This window comes from Zootoca vivipara, chromosome 12 (genome assembly GCF_963506605.1).
Source record: "Zootoca vivipara chromosome 12, rZooViv1.1, whole genome shotgun sequence".
Lineage (NCBI taxonomy): Eukaryota > Metazoa > Chordata > Lepidosauria > Squamata > Lacertidae > Zootoca > Zootoca vivipara.
In genome coordinates, this window is record NC_083287.1 from 13,523,765 (window position 1) to 13,541,318 (window position 17,554).

General features: G+C 42.6%; 1 protein-coding gene across 1 annotated transcript in view; it reads right to left on the minus strand.

Annotated features, from left to right (window-relative positions):
* Window positions 1–376: 376 nt before the first annotated feature.
* Window positions 377–17,554, minus strand: part of LOC118091932 (collagen alpha-6(VI) chain) — a 61,696-nt gene continuing 44,518 nt past the window's right edge. The window contains 10 exon segments of the mRNA XM_035129537.2: window positions 377–477; window positions 2,767–3,441; window positions 5,633–5,729; window positions 6,926–7,419; window positions 8,861–8,872; window positions 10,354–10,390; window positions 10,486–10,521; window positions 11,106–11,168; window positions 14,426–14,488; window positions 15,832–15,867. Coding sequence (XP_034985428.2) covers window positions 377–477; window positions 2,767–3,441; window positions 5,633–5,729; window positions 6,926–7,419; window positions 8,861–8,872; window positions 10,354–10,390; window positions 10,486–10,521; window positions 11,106–11,168; window positions 14,426–14,488; window positions 15,832–15,867 — 1,614 coding nt within the window.

Consider the following 17,554-nt stretch of genomic DNA (forward strand, 5'->3'; position numbering starts at 1 on the left):
AGGCTCAGTGGTTTAGACCACAGCACCACCCGCATCCCAAGCATAATGTCACAACCATTAGCTATAAACAGTTCAGATCTGAATGATTGGGTTCTTCCTCCTCCCATGAAATGGATTAACAACTCTGGCCCCCTCCCTAAGAGTATGCTTAACTGCACCCTTTCATTTTTCTCTCATATAAGTGAATAGTCCCCTTAACTCCTGTAGAGAAGCCTGCAGCCCTGTACTTGGGGGAAATCTTGACGCAAGGGCAAAAACCTACCCTCCATTCCCAATACTAGGTGGCCAAGGATTCTTCAGGGAATGCAATGCATACATAGACACATGATTGACATTTTTCTAATTTATAATAATCTTTACAAATAAGTGGCTGGACTTACATGAGACTGAGACTCCTTGAAGTGTATCTCGTATTTTGAGAGGTGACCTTGTTACATTTTGTTCGGAGTTCAGCTGGTGGATAGCTGTTGATTCCACCTGTTGTGACAAAAAGACACAGGGATGAATCTTCGCAAAGTTTGGAAATAGATTTTGCCATGATTAGGGTGTATTTTCACATTTCCCCTCTTTTCATGAATCTTACACTGAAAGTCCTAATGATTGCATCTGGCCCTGGCCCTACACCAAAAGACAATTTCCAGGCCCTCCCTCTAATTCTTTTAGCTAAAACATGCAATTATTCTTCAAGATCATGTGTCAGGGACCGTGCTGAGGAGGGCTGCACAGATGAGGAATTGTGGGAGCCTCCCCTCCCCCTCCCCCTGCTACTGATCAGGATCCTGAATCTTCCCAGGAGCTGTGGGACAGTATAGATTTGGAACAGTAGTTCGCAGAGGGACATAGTTCAGAAGACAAAAGTTGGGGAGAACCAGGAGAGAGAGATAGTTAACAGCCTCCGGTTCGCTGGAAACTGTCCAGCCGATCAGTCCAAGGTCGCGGAGATTAGATAAGGTAGCTGCACAGAAGGCACAGTGGTTGCGAGATCAGGTTGCAAACTGAGGAAGTGGCGAGGATGACTCAGGGGAGGGAGTGGATGTAAACCTTAATTGGGAGCACCTTTACTCTGAGATGGACTCTCTGTTCTTCCGCTGTGATCATTAAAATCTCTTTAAATGGTAAGAGACTATTTTTGCTTTGTTCTGCTTATCCACGGCCAAAGGGGGGGGGATACATCATGTGTATCTCTGTTTATTGTGAAGAAGGAATGACCGGGGGAGACGAGACACTTTAGGGGAGGTGGGAAAGGACCCATTTTGTGAATGGTTGCTGGGAACTGATTTCCTGATTGTGGGGTGGAGTGGAACGACTTGTAGTTTGCTGACAGTGGAGGTGGTTTCGTGCTTATCTTGCAAAGAGAGGGGACCTGGGGATTTTCATCTGTGTGGGTTGTAGGCCATCCCTCTGTAAGTCCTCTGTGGGAAAAGCTGTGGCTATAATTGCTTGGTGAACAGAAAAAAGCACTGTGCATATGCTTAAAGGGACTGGTGGTAGCATCTATATATTTTATTTAAAAACAAAACAAAAACACCCAGCATTCTTGGATGGACACTTTAGGAATACTTTTGCATTTTGTTTTCTTTTTGTTATCTGGTCTTTAACTGATTGTAGATGTTTTGTATTTTACACTTCAATACTTTTAAAATATACGAAACGATGAATAAATGCAATAAATAATAAATACTAAAATTTACCGCTCAGTTGTGATTTCTGCTTAAGATTTCTATGCCATGGATTGATACACGGGGGCTAATAATTTATTGCTATAAAATGGGCTCAGTGTCCTCAAAATGGGTTAGATGCTACACTGTGCTTATTTCACTTGCGACGTAGCGCATGCTCTGCCTTGATGCTTTTATCATCAGAAACCATCCACCTGTAGTTTCAGTTCCCATTTACTGCTTGCAGCATAACTGAGTGTGGATTCTGTCGGTCCACCATTACCCACCCGGCCTTGCAGCTGGGTTGCCAAACTTCACCCCAGTATCACTCTGTCTTGCACAGGAGGGTCTCTATTTTCATCAGTGGAATGTCTGGTTATACTATCCTAGAACTTCCCCTGATCATGGGGTAGCTAGGGATGAGTGGGTTTCTTGTGGGTGGAGGAGGAAGCAGGATCACATTGCTTCTTCTAATTAGATTCCACCAGAAGAGAGAGAGAACAGTTGTGAAGGAGCATCTCCACCCCCATCACTCTGCCTGGACACTGAGGTCCAGCTCCGAGGGCCTTCACTGCGAGAAATGAGGTTGCAGGAAACCAGGCAGAGGGCCTTCTCAGTGGTGGTGCCTGCCCTGTGGAACGCCCTCCCACCAGATGTCAAGGAAATAAACAACTATCTGACTTTTAGAAGACATCTGAAGGCAGCCCTGTTTAGGGAAGTTTTTAATGTTTAATGTTCTATTGGTTTTTTTTAAAAAAATATTATGTTGGGAGCTGCCCAGAGTGGCTGGGGAAACCCAGACAGATAGGTGGGGTATAATTATTATTATTATTATTATTATTATTATTATTATTATTGTTATTATATGCTACAAGTTGAGAAAACTGTTCTCTCTCCTCTTTTCCAAGTTTGTTGGCCAATCAGAACAGTAGAGGGCCAGGCCAGTGAAGAGACACTCAGTAGGCCATGATCATGTCTAATCTGGCACAGAGGGGTATGGAGAGCCCAAAAGATCTCCGCAAGCATGCTACAGCAACAGAACAAACTTAAAAACAACAGAGAGATGGAAAGCTGCGTACTCTTTCAAAATCACATCTCGATAACTTACTCCGAAGGAGGTATAGAAAGGGTTTCAGGAACCTAAACGCGTATCCCAGTTCAGGCTTGTGAATTCTGCCAAGCTGAATCAAATGTTGCTCCAAGGGTCGACTTGCCAGCTCCTCAAGTTCTGTGCCATTGTACTTAGGTCCCAAGGAGAGTACCAACAGGGCATAGCCTTGGCACTTGGCTCTCAGAGATGCTTTCTTCAACACTTCTTTATCCCAATGACTCGTTTCCCCAGCAGATACAATGATGAGAGCCTTGTGTTTCCTTGGGTTGGGAGATGCTGAGAAAATATTGTTGATTGTCCATTGGATGGCATGGCCAAGAGCAGCTTCTCCACCCAGCTGTCGAAGGGATTCCCGGATATGTCTTTTCATTGACTGCGTCTTGCCGTAAGTCACCAAGTCAAACTCTTTTTTTGCCGGCGGTTGCTGTGTCTGGGGCCTGAAAGCTGGTGCAGCGTGGCTCACCACAGCCACCCTGTCGCCCACTGAAGAAGCCGCGGGCTCAGAGGAGACCTCAAAGGCGTCGAGTGCGCTGCTTAAGAAACCTTTCAGTTTCTCAAATTCGCTGGGATTCATTGCCCGTGAAGTATCCAAAATGAAAGCCGTGTCCACGTATCCCAAAGGCAGGAGAGCTCTTCTGGTACGTTCGCAGGCAGCATTTCGTTCACATTTATCTGGAAACGAACACATGTTTCAGACATCGGTTTACAAACTGCACAATGTGGGATGTGATACATGAATAGCAGTCAAGTACAACATTCCTTGTTTTCCTAGAGTGGACATGTGAGGGAATGTTTGGTCCAGCCAGTCAAAAACTTCCTGTTTCCTCCTGGCTGGGACATACTTCCTTAGCATGTGACTAGAGGTGGGTGTGACCTTATCTGTTCAGGTAACAAAAGGACAAGGCACGCAGCTCTCTCTCTCTCTCTCTCTCTCTCTCTCTCTCTCTCTCTCTCTCTCTCTCTCTCTCTCTCTCTCTCACTTCCTTCTACGTTGGATCAGCTTTTTAGCTTGAGATGCTGTGTTGGCTTTTCAGTCAACAGAGGACACTGGGATCATTCCTCCATATGGGGTAGATCCACATGCATATACTTTGTAACTAAGTCTGCCTTCAGGGGTCCAACTGTGAACTGATGATGTGAGTAAACATCTTTTATAATCTTAAACAAGATTGTCGTGTGCTTATTCTTTTAAGAGGGATATAAGGGAACCTACCACGAACCTAAGAGAGAGAGGCTTACACAAGCCTGCAACAAGCTACCCGCTGTGAGTTTAAAAGGGGAATGTGAAACTCTGCTAAGTAAAGGAACTTGCTAGCGCAAGTTAGGAAGGATATTAATAAACAATATATCCTCTGCTGCCTCCCTGAACACTCCCACACACAAGGGGGTAAGTTGCCTCTTAGAAACAAATGGAATGCTCCAAGCAAAAGGAAAGAATTCTTCTCAGAATTGAATTGGCTCACAGCCTCCGTTGGGGAAATGCTGGGGAGTTATGTTCCTTTCTAGTGCTTGGCTGGACTCAGAGTTGTTGAGATATCTATATAGATTTAAATAAATATCCATATAAATTATAAAATGTCAGGGTTAGGTGGTGTACAAAATTTGCAGAAAGCGTAACATCCCATAAAAATGGTACAGAATACTCATAAAAATGACCATTGTGACCATTCCTGCATTCTATCAACACTGGGAACTTTGATTATCTAAAGTCTCCCATGCGCTCCTAAACTCATTATTGGTGGTTTGAGAGTCACATTTCCAAATATTGAGACAATTCTTTCCTTATTTTAATATTACCCGTGTCAAATGCAACAGGTGAAAGCTCGTTCAACACCCTTAAACGAGTACAAAATTTACATCTCTACTATATCTCAATAGTATATTACATGTGATGTTAGATAAGTAAGGAGAAGCTGTAAAATTAGGCCACAATTTTAGACATCTATAATTCTCCGGGAGTAAGGCATCTTCTTGTTGTAATTCGACATCATGAAGTCTCTGAGTACTGTATATTCCTGCGTATAAGACTACTTTTTAACCCAGGAAAATCTTCTCAAAAGTTGGGGGGTCATCTTATATGCCGGGTCATATTTCTTATACAGCGAGTATATCCCAAACTCTATATTTTAACTGGAAAACTTGGGGGTCATCTTATACGCCCAGTCGTCTTATACGCCGGAATATACGGTAATAATTATTTTTGCCTTGTTCCGAGTTCCATTTAAAAGATCTTCAGGATTTAGGCCAATTTGTTTGATCTTGTTAGTTATTTGCATAAGCCATGGCTTATAATAGCAAAAAAAAAAAACACCCCAACCTAAAATCAGTGAATCTAAATAAAAGTTTAGATGAGTTTCTCTTAGTCGCTCCTCTGGCTCACTCATCAACTGTTTAAAAATCAGCCCCACGCCCTGGAAATATCCTTACAATAACTGCTTAATTGCTGTTTTTTCAAAACCTTTAATCAACGCTACATTTCTGGTAGGTTTAACTTTCATTGGATGCCTTGATTTTCATCGCATGTCAATTTGTATTCACCGCACTGCCCAGCATAAAAGATGAAGAGGATAAAGGGGTGTTTTAGCAGAAGCAGCCGGGACAAAATGAAGACAGAATCCGAGTCAGCACCATAAGAAGGGAGTAGTGGTCAGATCCTTTTCTCTGCACACGGAATCTCATACCAATGACAAACTTTGTTGGTCTCTAAGGTGCTACTGGAAGGAATTTTTTAAAATTTTGTTTCGACTACGTCAGACCAACACGGCTACCTACCTGCGCCAAGCTCTGTCAGCCTTATGGCTCAGCACTATCAAATAAACATGTTTCTTGAAAATTGTAACTGCAAGAAGATTATGCTTCATACCGTAACAAAGGGTGCACAGTTGGAGTCCATGCAAAAACGATGTGTAATCTCCTTTGCTTGGAATGCGAAGGACTTGAAACTGTCCAGAATCATCCATCTAGAAAGAAAAAATGAAAAGGAGGAGAAAAAACTTCAGGTAGTAAATACAACAACAACAACAACAACAACAACAACAACATCATCATCATCAACAACAACAACAACTTGTGAACTGCCCTGAGACCTGCGGGTATAGGGTGGAATAATAATAATAATAATAATAATAATAATAATAATAATAATAATAATAATAACAACACCGTTTACCTTCCCGCCGGAGCGGTCCCTATTTATCTACTTGCACTTTGACGTGCTTTTGAACTGCTAGGTGGGCAGGAGCTGGGACCGAGCAATGGGAGCTCACCCCGTCGCAGGGATTCGAACTGCCGACCTTCTGATCGGCAAGCCCTAGGCTCAGTGGTTTAACCCACAGCGCCACCTGCGTCCCCAAAACCATATTTTACCTATTTTAACTATATTACCATATAGTTCTACACAAATAACAGTGACAATTTGTTGTTGACAAATGACAGCTGGACAGAATTTTAAGGAAAAATCATCTTCTGCAAAAGTTGCTGCTTGCCTTCTATCGCTGTGCCATTGAGAGCGTGCTCACTTATGGTTTAGGTGTGTAGTACGGAAGCTGCGCTTCTCGGGAAAGGATTGTGTAGAATTATTAAAACAGCAGAGAGTATCATTGGCTGTTCACTCTCCACCTTAGAACATATCTATACCATCAGGTGCCACAGAAAGGCATTAGGTATATCAAGAGACCCATCGCATCCTGGTCATCACTTCTTTGAGCTCCTACCATCGGGACGGAGATATAGAACAATGAAGGCGAGAACGAGCCGTCTCAAGAACAGTTTCTTTCCTAGAGCAATCTTGGCCTTAAATGGAAACTCTGGACTCTGGAGTCATCTTATTTATTTGTTATATTGTTCTGTACTGTATTGCACTTATTAGTATTTTAATTCATGTGGAGCGTCTTATTTGAGTTGATATGGCAACCGATAAATTTTGTTGTTCCCACAAGGGGACAATGACAATAGAGATCTATTCTATTCTATTCTATTCTATTCTATTCTATTCTATTCTATTCTATTCTATTCTATTCTATTCTATATGAAGGGCCCCATTACCGTCAGTAGCTTAGGGCCTCATCAAACCTAAATCCGGCCCTGGCTTCCATAAATACAGAGCAAAACATAATCGCTAAATGCAAAAGAAGTAAAAGACTATAGTTGTCCTCACCGCAAAGGGATGATGGAGCTCGGTGATGTTATTAAATGCAATGACCACTGGAAGGATCTCTAAGGCACTGTATTCAAGGACAGCTGTGTTGAAGGAATTTGGATCTGCAGCCTGACCGTGGCTGAAAAAGAGAGCAACTTTTCTCATGTTAGCACCTTGGAGAGTTCTCTTGAAGACATTCCTGGCAACAAACCTCATCGATGCACCCGTGTCCCGTCGGCTCTCGGCTCTCTGATAAGAAAGTGCCTTGAGCTCTTGAAGCAAATGGTCCTTGCTGCGAAAATCCGAGAAGCGGATCAGATAGCGGGTGCTAGAGCTATAGGACACGACACCCACCCTGGCTCCCACAGGACAGTTGCTTTCTCTGATTCTGAGGTCCTTCACAATTGCTATGATGATCTCCCTCATCCGGTCGAACATCTGAGGTGTGGTGTCTTGAGATACATCCAGGGCAAACACTAATTCCATGGGATATACTGGGCATTCTGGCGTCCCTAGGACAAAAGAGCAGATGGCTTTATCGAGTCAGAAGACAAAATCTCCTGACCAGAAGTCAGGAGACAAAATCTCTGTGTTCCGTTCTCCTTTGCTTCTGCTGGTGAGGGTTTTTACAAAATGGAAATGCTCTATTTTATTTTTGTAGTTTAGAAAGGAATCTACAAATCTTTTCAAAAAATAAAACAAACAGGGGTGGAGAATTCTCTTAGCTTTCCGTAGCATGAATGAGACACCCCCAAGTCAGCGTGAGGGCAGCTTGGCAGGAAAGATGCTTGAAACTGTTCCAAGATAGTCTCTGTGTTGCAAGTTCATCAACATCTCTACAAAGGCAGAGGTTTATCAGCTGTGAGCAGTAATGTTAGATGGCGCTGTGAAGACAAACCACACAGACTTGTCCCCATGCCATTCCACATGGTAAGCTGGTATGTGCAAAAGGGGTTCCTAAATGGGGCAGTAGCTATAGCGGGGGTAGGAGACGTTTTGCAGCCAAGGGCCACATTTCCTTCCGGGGGCCACATGCTACAATGAGGACATATCATGCAATCTCTTGGGCCAGAGAGTGAGATTCATCACTCAAGCACCTTATCAGATGATGCATGAACAAAGTCTAGACATATCAAGAGATCCAACGCACCCTGGTCACCATTTCTTTGAGCTCCTGCCATCGGGACGGAGATATAGAACAATGCAGGCAAGAACGAGCAGTCTCAGGAACAGTTTCTTCTCCAGAGCGATTTTGGCCTTAAATAGGAAGCCTGGACTTTGAAGTAATCTTATTTTACTTGTTATTTTGTATTATATTTACTGTTTTTAATTAGGTTTTTGTAAGTCTGGATTATGCGGAATGCTTTATCTGAGTAGATGTAGCAACCGAGTAATTTCGTTGTTCCCGCAAGGGAACAATGACAATAAAGATATCTTATCTCATCTTATTTAAGCATTCATTGAAAGAAGATTGGGAAATGTTTATTGAATATATGGGGGAAACTGTGTACACTTGAAAACATTGACAACATTAAGATAAATTCAACAGTGTAAATAAGTTTTGATGGGAATAATAATGGAATACTGAATGGTTTAGTTTATATAAAATATGCAGGGATTTATGATATGCAAAATGATATTTTAAGGTTGTTTAAATGAATATTCTAAATTAAATAATTTAAAATTTAATAACAATTATAAAAAGAGCATTTTTTAATAATATTTAGGTTATTTAGAAGTAAACGATGATGCTAATATTATCATTGGGTGGTTTTTTTAAAAAAAGTTTTTCTCATTGCATCAGATACCATACAATGCATAATTATACAACAAAACTTTTACAAAACCATAACAAAAACAGTGCACAACAATTTACTACAGACAAAAAGAGAAAATTCACAAATGTACCACATAAATCCACTTAACAGCTGCAGTATAATGTTAAGTGCCTACCTTGATAACAAGCTAAAGGAAAGAGAAAAAAATAATATAGTATCATTAACAACAACAACAACAACAACAACTTATTATTTATACCCTGCCCATCTGGCTGGGTTTCCCCAGCCACTCTGGGCGGCCCCCAAAAGAATATTAAAAACACAATAATACACCAAACATTAAAAACTTCCCTAAACAAGGTTGCCTTCAGATGTCTTCTAAAAGTCAGAGAGTTGTTTATTTCCTTGACAAATGATGGGAAGGCAGGCGCCACCACCGAGAAGGCCCTCTGCCTGGTTCCCTGTAACTTTGCTTCTCTCAGTGAGGGAACCACCAGAAGGCCCTCAGAGCTAGACCTCAGTGTAAGGGCTGAACGATGGGGGTGGAGACACTCCTTTGGGTATAATGGCAAATTATGTAGCAAATGTTCAAGCATCTCTTCTAGTTATCATAGAATGCTTCAGCTATTATTTTACAGAAATCCTTTTGAACAGAATGGCGTAGCAATGGGGTGTAACTCTGAATGTCATATGCAATTTGTGCATTTAAAGCACATGATGTCCCCCCAAAAATCGTGGGCACTTTAGTTAGTTAAGGGTGCTGGGAATTAGAGCTCTCTTATGGGTAAATATAATTCCTAGTATTATTGGGGGTGGGGGGAAAGCCATGGCTGTTAAAGTGGCATATATGTGTTTTAAATCGTGGTGTGGATGCAACCTCAGATATAGCAAGTGACCACTGTGAGGATAAGCTTGGCTGGTGGAGTTAAACAAGAATGAATAAATGAATTATTGAATGAAGCAAAAGGTGCTAGGGGCTGGTCTTGAAGAAAGGACAAATTCACCAGCTCCCAATTGTGTTTATATCTTGGTGTAGGCCTTTCTGGCTCCCATGAAAAGTAAAAAAAAAAAGCAGAATTAGGAAAGTAGTACACAGAGGGTGGCGTTGTGGGTTAAACCACAGAGCCTAGGGCTTGCCAATCAGAAGGTTGGCGGTTCGAATCCCCGCGACGGGGTAAGCTCCCGTTGCTTGGTCCCTGCTCCTGCCAACCTAGCAGTTCAAAACCACGTCAAAGTGCAAGTAGATAAATAGGTACCACTCCGGTGGGAAGGTTAATGGCGTTTCCGCAACCCCAGAGTCGTCCATGACTAGACCTAATGATCAGGGGTCCTTTTACCTTTAACTTACATCACAGTAGCATAGGGCTGCAGGACCTGAGCTATGACACAACAATGGAAATGGTCGTCAAGGAGCTATCATGACAATAGCCGGAGATTACTCCCTATAGCAGAACTAAAGTGTTGGCAAGGCAGCTACCCAGATCAGGCAGAGAGTCTCCCAAAGCTATGTGGAAACTTGTCGGCTTCTTAAGCCTGTGGAGGTCAGTAGTCAATAAAAGCTATAGTGTATGATTATGGGTGTTCTATCTGCCCATGACAATAGGAGAATCATTTAACTGAATGCTTGAACAGGGCTATGTACCAGTATCAGTAAGAATCAATACTTACAGCTGTGCTCACGAATATAAGCAATGAGCTCGCACGGCTACAGAGGGAGAAAGAGAAGGAAAGTTGAGTAATCTGGGGGGGATTATAGAACCTTTCTGAATATTTAAGGTCCATGATGTGGTGAATACATACGGAAAAAGAAGCCACACCCTTTGCTCCTTTAATACCCTGAAAGAAGAAAGATAGCATATTATATTAGAACAAATAGCTTTCTGTGCATAGTCACAATTGATAATGAAGTTGAAAGGAAAGTCATTAAGTGAGGCAACTGCAGCAGAATATCAACAGTCATTCAGCAAAACTGTTTGTTCTGTTGATTCGGTTTATAACTTAGAAATATGGGGTGACACCATATTTTTTTTAAAATAAGAAATATGTTGGAAAACACACCTAGGATTCAGTATCACGCAGTGTTCTTGCTTTCATTTGAAAGATATCTATCTATATTCTGCAAATTAAAAAAAAAGATACTAAACTATACTGCACTGAAATGTTTAAATGTTTCTTTGATTGTCCTTGAATCTTCCGATCACACTTGCGACACCAACGTTTGAGAACCGCTACCCTAAAATGACACACCTTACTCCAGCCTAACTCAGTCCACACAAGAAAAAGAATGAATTAGCTATGGTGATATAGATGGAGGAGTAAATTATATATCACATTTGGCCTACAGCTATTGTAGCCCACACAGTGACTGAGCTCTACATGCATAGCAGGTTGCCCAAAGCAAATATGGCATATTCACATACCCTATGTCCAGGAGGACCACGATCTCCTAATGTACCCTTTAGGCCAGTAGTACCTTCACGACCCTAAAAACAATGATGGGGAGAGACACTCCTTAAAAATGCAATTAGCATCTTGGGCATTACAGAAAAGGTAAATGAGCCTAACGGTAAAATACAGTTACAGGTTGGTAGCCGTGTTGGTCTGACGTAGTCAAAACAAAACAAAACAAAATTCCTTCCAGTATCACCTTAGAGACCAACTAAGTTTGTCACTGGTATGAGCTTTCGTGTGCATGCACACTTCTTCAGATAATGCACACGAAAGCTCAAACCAATGACAAACTTAGTTGGTCTCTAAGGTGCTAATGGAAGGATTCCCCCCCCTTGTGTTTCAGTAAAATACAGGATAGACCAGGCACCCCCAAACTTTGGCCCTCCAGATGTTTTGGACTACAATTCCCATCATCCCTGGCCACTGGTCCTGTTAGCTAGGGATCATGGGAGTTGTAGGCCAAAACATCTGGAGGGCCGCAGTTTGGGGATGCCTGGGATAGACAATCAGTGAACTGGAGTTATTCCTTATAAAAAGTTGCAGGAACTGCAGGAACATTTGGGAAAGTGTCTTAATTATGACTCCTTAAGGTCAACATCATTATGGTAGAACTAAATTTATAGGGGCAAAGAATGAGAAGACTCAGCATGTTGTTTCTTGCTTCCAGAGGGAGGATTTCATCTCTGTTATCATTCCCCACCCCACACCCCACCCCGGACTGCTGCTGCCACCTCCTCCTCCTCCTTGAATTAATCACACGGCAGAGGGCCTTTTTAGTGGTGGCCCCACCATTGTGGAAGTTGCAAATGGGCCTTAAAGAGCCATCTTTTTACGGTGGCATTCAGTAGCTGATGACACACTGAGCTGCTGAAGTGGTTCTGTGGTCTGCTTTTCTGGGCTGAGTTGTTTTCTTTGGGCTGGCTGTTTAGTAGTATTTTGAGTACAGGGAATAGTTTCAATTTCTATATTATTTTGTTTTGAGGTGCTTTCGGTTAGCTACTTTGTTGGAGATTTGTTTCCTCGAAAAGTGGTTTGCAAATGGAAACAAACAAGGGGGTGGCCTCTCTCTCTTTCCACTGTAGCCTAGCCGCCCCCATTTTGTCAGCCCATTTTTAAACCAAGGAGAGGAAAAGTAGTTTGTGACACAGTGTGTGTGTGTGTGTGTGTGTGTGAGAGAGAGAGAGAGAGAGAGAGAGAGAGAGAGAGAGAGATGACTAAAGTGGTCCTTGGGATCTTGGCCTAGGTTTGTATAAAACATTGATATAGCGCCAACCAGCAAGCTTTCCTTAATACTATTTTTGCATAAACACAGATGGAATGTGTTAGCTGTACTCTTATCGTTGTTACCAATAATTTATATAGGACTCCTAAAGTTGAAAACTCTTTTACAGCCCTTATCTCTTTAATTATGGTCACAGCATGACCAAAACATGCAAAAATACTTCAGTTTAAGAGAATTGTGTCTGAAATAGCATTCCTGTCGAGTTACGACAGGCAAACCACTATCTGCAATTTCTGGAAAATCCACGACTCCTTATTTCTACAAGTTTTTCCCAGCTGGATAAATTGGTATTTACCACAAGTGTCTATTTTGCGTGGATATATTCTTATTTTAAATATGGTTTTTTATTGTTTTTTGTTTTGTGCGGTTGGAGGATGGATGGCGGCTAACAGATTGAGGTTGAATCCTGACAAGACAGAAGTACTGTTTGTGGGGGACAGGAGGTGGGCAGGTGTGGAGGACTCCCTGGTCCTGAATGGGGTAACTGTGCCCCTGAAGGACCAGGTGCGCAGCCTGGGAGTCATTTTGGACTCACAGCTGTCCATGGAGGCGCAGGTCAATTCTATGTCCAGGGCAGCTGTCTATCAGCTCCATCTGGTATGCAGGCTGAGACCCTACCTGCCTGCAGACTGTCTCGCCAGAGTGGTGCATGCTCTAGTTATCTCTCGCTTGGACTACTGCAATACGCTCTACGTGGGGCTACCTTTGAAGGTGACTCGGAAACTGCAATTAATCCAGAATGCGGCAGCTAGACTGGTGACTGGGAGCGGCCACTGAGACCACATAACACTGGTCTTGAAATATCTACATTGGCTCCCAGTACGTTTCCGAGCACAGTTCAAAGTGTTGGTGCTGACCTTTAAAGCCCTAAATGGCCTCGGTCCAGTATACCTGAAGGAGCGTCTTCACCTCCATCATTCTGCCCGGACACTGAGGTCCAGCACCGAGGGCCTTCTGGCGGTTCCCTCATTGCGAGAAGCCAAGTTGCAGGGAACCAGGCAGAGGACCTTCTCGGTAGTGGCGCCCGCCCTGTGGAACGCCCTCCCATCAGATGTCAAAGAGAAAAACAAGTACCAGACTTTTAGAAGACATCTGAAGGCAGCCCTGTTTAGGGAGGCTTTTAAGGAGAAAGTTCTGCTGAATGTAATGGAGCTTACTCTCAGGTAAAGTGGAGTTAGGATTTCAGCCTAAAACAACAGACAGTGCTAGTTGCAATCTGAGTAATAGGAAAGCTTTTATCTGGGGAATATTCCTCCGGGCCGTGCTCATTAAGTATGCCTCAGATTGAGTATTTTCAGTTTAAGTACTCCACGGACCTGTCTGGAACGGATTAATCCACTTTCCATTTCTTTCAATGGGAAAGTTCGCTTCAAGTTAAGTACAGACTTCTGGAACCAATTGTGTTTGTAAACCGAGGTACCACTGTATAATATATGAACACAGAGTACTGGGAGTACTGGGAGGTGATAATTGACACGGAATCAAAATATATTGAATCAGTGTTTCACTTCAGCTTTGGCAACCAACCCTTCAGGATCCTAAAAATGAAAAATGGGCCTGTTGAAACTTATGCCTGGTTGTCACCAGATGAGACCTACAGTGGAAAAAACAGAGTTGTGTCTTAAGGAAAGCCAAACGCACAATTACTCCAAATTACTCTTTCAGGTATTATTATTACTAATCACAATATATCCTGCCCACCTTCCAAGACGGTCTCGGTGGGATGCTTAGTCTTTTCCAGTTTTATCTTCATAGCAACCCTTTGGGGTAGGTTCATGTTGTGAGTGAACTTCATGGCTTAAATGGGGAGCTAAGGCTTTGCCTACTGATGCCAGGATTTAGTCCAAGGCATTGCACACGCCCTCATGACATGACAAGCTTAAATCCAGATACCTCTCCATGTCAGGATTGCAATTGTGTAAGCAATGGGAGTAAGCAGTGTATGTGTGTGTGTGTGTGTGTTTCAAGCACATTTTGATATGAAGAGGGCATAAAGGATTGGCTTACCATTCTCCCAGAGGTTCCTTTTGGCCCAGGTTCTCCTGCAATTCCAGGGTTGCCAGCCTCACCCTAATGGAAATACATAAAACACAATGAAATTGAGGGGAAATGGCTACCGAAAGCCTCTGTTTATTAATTACAATATTTATATCGCCTGCCTTTTGTACCAAAGCACCCCAAATGACCAAGATATCAAGTACGGTCAAAGCTTGGTTCTCGATCGTCTCCGTTGCCAAACGTTTTGGCTCCCGAAAATCGAAAACCCAGAACTAAGTGTTCTGGCTTTCAAACGTTTTTTGGAAGCCGAACGCCCGATGCGGCAGACTAGCGGCTTCTAGTTGGCTCTTCCAATTGCAAGAGCCAATCAGAAGCTGCACCTCAGAAACCGAATGTTTCAGAAGTCAAACATCCTTCCAGAATGGATTACGTCCAACTTCTGAGGTACCACTGTACAGTACTTCTTAAAAACCAGACAGTTGCTGGTTCGGAGTGAGATTCAAGGACATATTGGCAAATTCAGGTTGCACAATTAATAGTGGCTTATTGGGAGGTCTTGCACAACAATCCCACTTCCCACCAGATTGTCGCAGCAAGCAAATAACAGGCAATGCCCTGGAAAGCGAGGGGATAACACTTGTTTGATGCAACATAGAGCAGCCATGTGGAAAATGAGCAGGGCTGTTAAGTTATTCAAATAGCCCGACTCCTTCGCAACATTTAATAAACCACCTGGTGAAAATAATGAAGGATGGAAAGGGAGGATCCAAATCTAGTACAAATGGAAGAGTTCTTTCCAACACAATTAGCAGACATGGAGTGGATCTAGACATAGGGGGGAAATGCTATAAATAAGTCAGAAATTAGATCATTATAACAAAAGGAAAAAAATCCCTATCGAAAACCATTTTTAAAATGTTCTGCTCTCTGGCGCCATCTGGTGTTGCATGTTTATAGTGCATTAAAATTGCTGCTTCTTTTCTAATGTAGCTGAGTCCATGGAGTCCTGATCAGGACTGCAGTGAGGGGCAAAGGTTTAATGCCCCATCCAGACTTCCAATCCAGATCAGCTATTTCTTTCTTTAAAAGTGATTGCACTGATCACATCACTTCTAGTTTGACCACCAAACATTTTTGCTGATGCTTGTAATTCCCACCTTGATTCTGAATCAACCCAAAGAAGACTTGAGCATCACTGATAGCCTGCTGACAAATTTGACGAGTGACATTATCAAACACTATTATCTTTCCAATCTTCCTCTGCATTGCAGCATGCTATCATCCACCAAGCAGGACTTTCCTAATCATATTTGAGCCAATTATCCTTTCATAGCTTTCAGCCAATCACGCTTCTTCTGCTGTCCCATTTTATTTCCATGCTTTTGCATATACACTTGCCAAACCATGAACAATACCTTCTGACCCATAGCTCCAGGAAATCCTTTTTGCCCCTGTAACACACAAAGGATGGAAACAGTGTTTAATCACGTTGATGTGTTATTTTAAGGACAGCAATCCCCATAAAGATACACCAGCAACTACTGCAAGAAGAAAAGTGGATTTTATCTTCCTATTTCCTCCGCACATTCTAGATTTCTAATGGGATTCATTTTGTACGACCTTTCTCAATAGCTGCTTTGATCTAGCTGTGAACTCTTGCAGCCAGCTCACTTATTCCCTGCAGAGAGATTCAGGGTCTATTCCCCATCACTTTTACATAAATAATGGCACTTCGTTGTTGTTTTGAGACAGTACGCATAAATCAGGCTTCCTCAAACTCGGCCCTCCAGATGTTTTTGGCCTACAACTCCCACGATCCCTAGCTAACAGGACCAGTGGTCAGGGATGATGGGAATTGTAGTCTCAAAACATCTGGAGGGCCGAGGTTCAGGAAGCCTGGCATAGATCATGGGAACAAAAGCAATCGATTCAGATTGCCCGGCACCCAAAATCACAAGACTACTGTGTTACTTCTACACACTCGGATGACTCCCTTTGTATACAAAAGCAAAAACAAAACATTTTTAAAAAACCCAAGCTGCCCAGTGATAACTCAGCAAATTTAGTGCCCTCCAAAAAACCTACAAAGTTCGGCTGGAAAACAGAAAACTGGGAGGAGTGAAAATGTCAGCCTAGCCAAGTTCCTCACAGCTTATACTTTCTCAGCGGAATATATGACTAGTGTTACTGGAATTTCTCTCTCTCTCTCTCTCTCTCTCACGCACACACACACACACCAGCTACCAAAATCAACACAATCACTACTGCAAATGTCCCCACATAACACTTCATAACAGAGTCTCCCCCCCCAAAAAAAATCTCTATTCAAAGGGACTCCGCTGCACATTACTAAATGTAACAATTCACTGATAAATGCACCTATGTACTGGCTCACTGGGAAAACTTTAGAAAGTCATATAAAATCACTTCAAGTATGGATTTGCGCCATTCCAACTTTGTTCTGTTCAGGAAAGGAATGGCTACGAAGGGGGGAGTCTGGGACGTGGGCAGCCACAATCCCTCAAGCCTGAGATCATGTACTCAGCAGCCTCTTGACTCTTGCCCAAGAGATAATCACTGGGGAAATGTACCTGTGCTGCTGATACAAATAGTAGTATAAGACATGCAACACGTGGGCGACACACAATGATCTCCAAGTCAGTTTTACATTACTCACCATACATTATTTATCAAGCTTCTGAGAAAAACATATATATATATAAAACCTTAAGTAAAAGCCACAGAGACTTACAAACTCGCAACTCTGGAAACAAACTGTTGGTATCTAGTTCCAATGCATTTTTCAAATGTATCACTCCAACTGAATGTCCAGTTCTAATGTTTTCCAGATGTTTAACTCAGTATTTCGATTTCCTTTAGAAAAGTAATGACTTGGAGATCATTGTGTGTCGCCCACGTCTTGCATGTATTATACTACAAGAGATCATCGCCCCCATTGCGGCGACAATAACAGGGTTCCTGTAAATGGGGCTAAGGGGGAGGCATTGACCATACGCAATAGGCTATCATTGCCCTCCCTCTCCAGCGGCTGCAATCGAAGGGGGGTGGGCTATCTGCTTGAACATATGTTCTTCAGAGCTAGACCAACCCCCCCCCACATGCTGGATAACCCTGAAA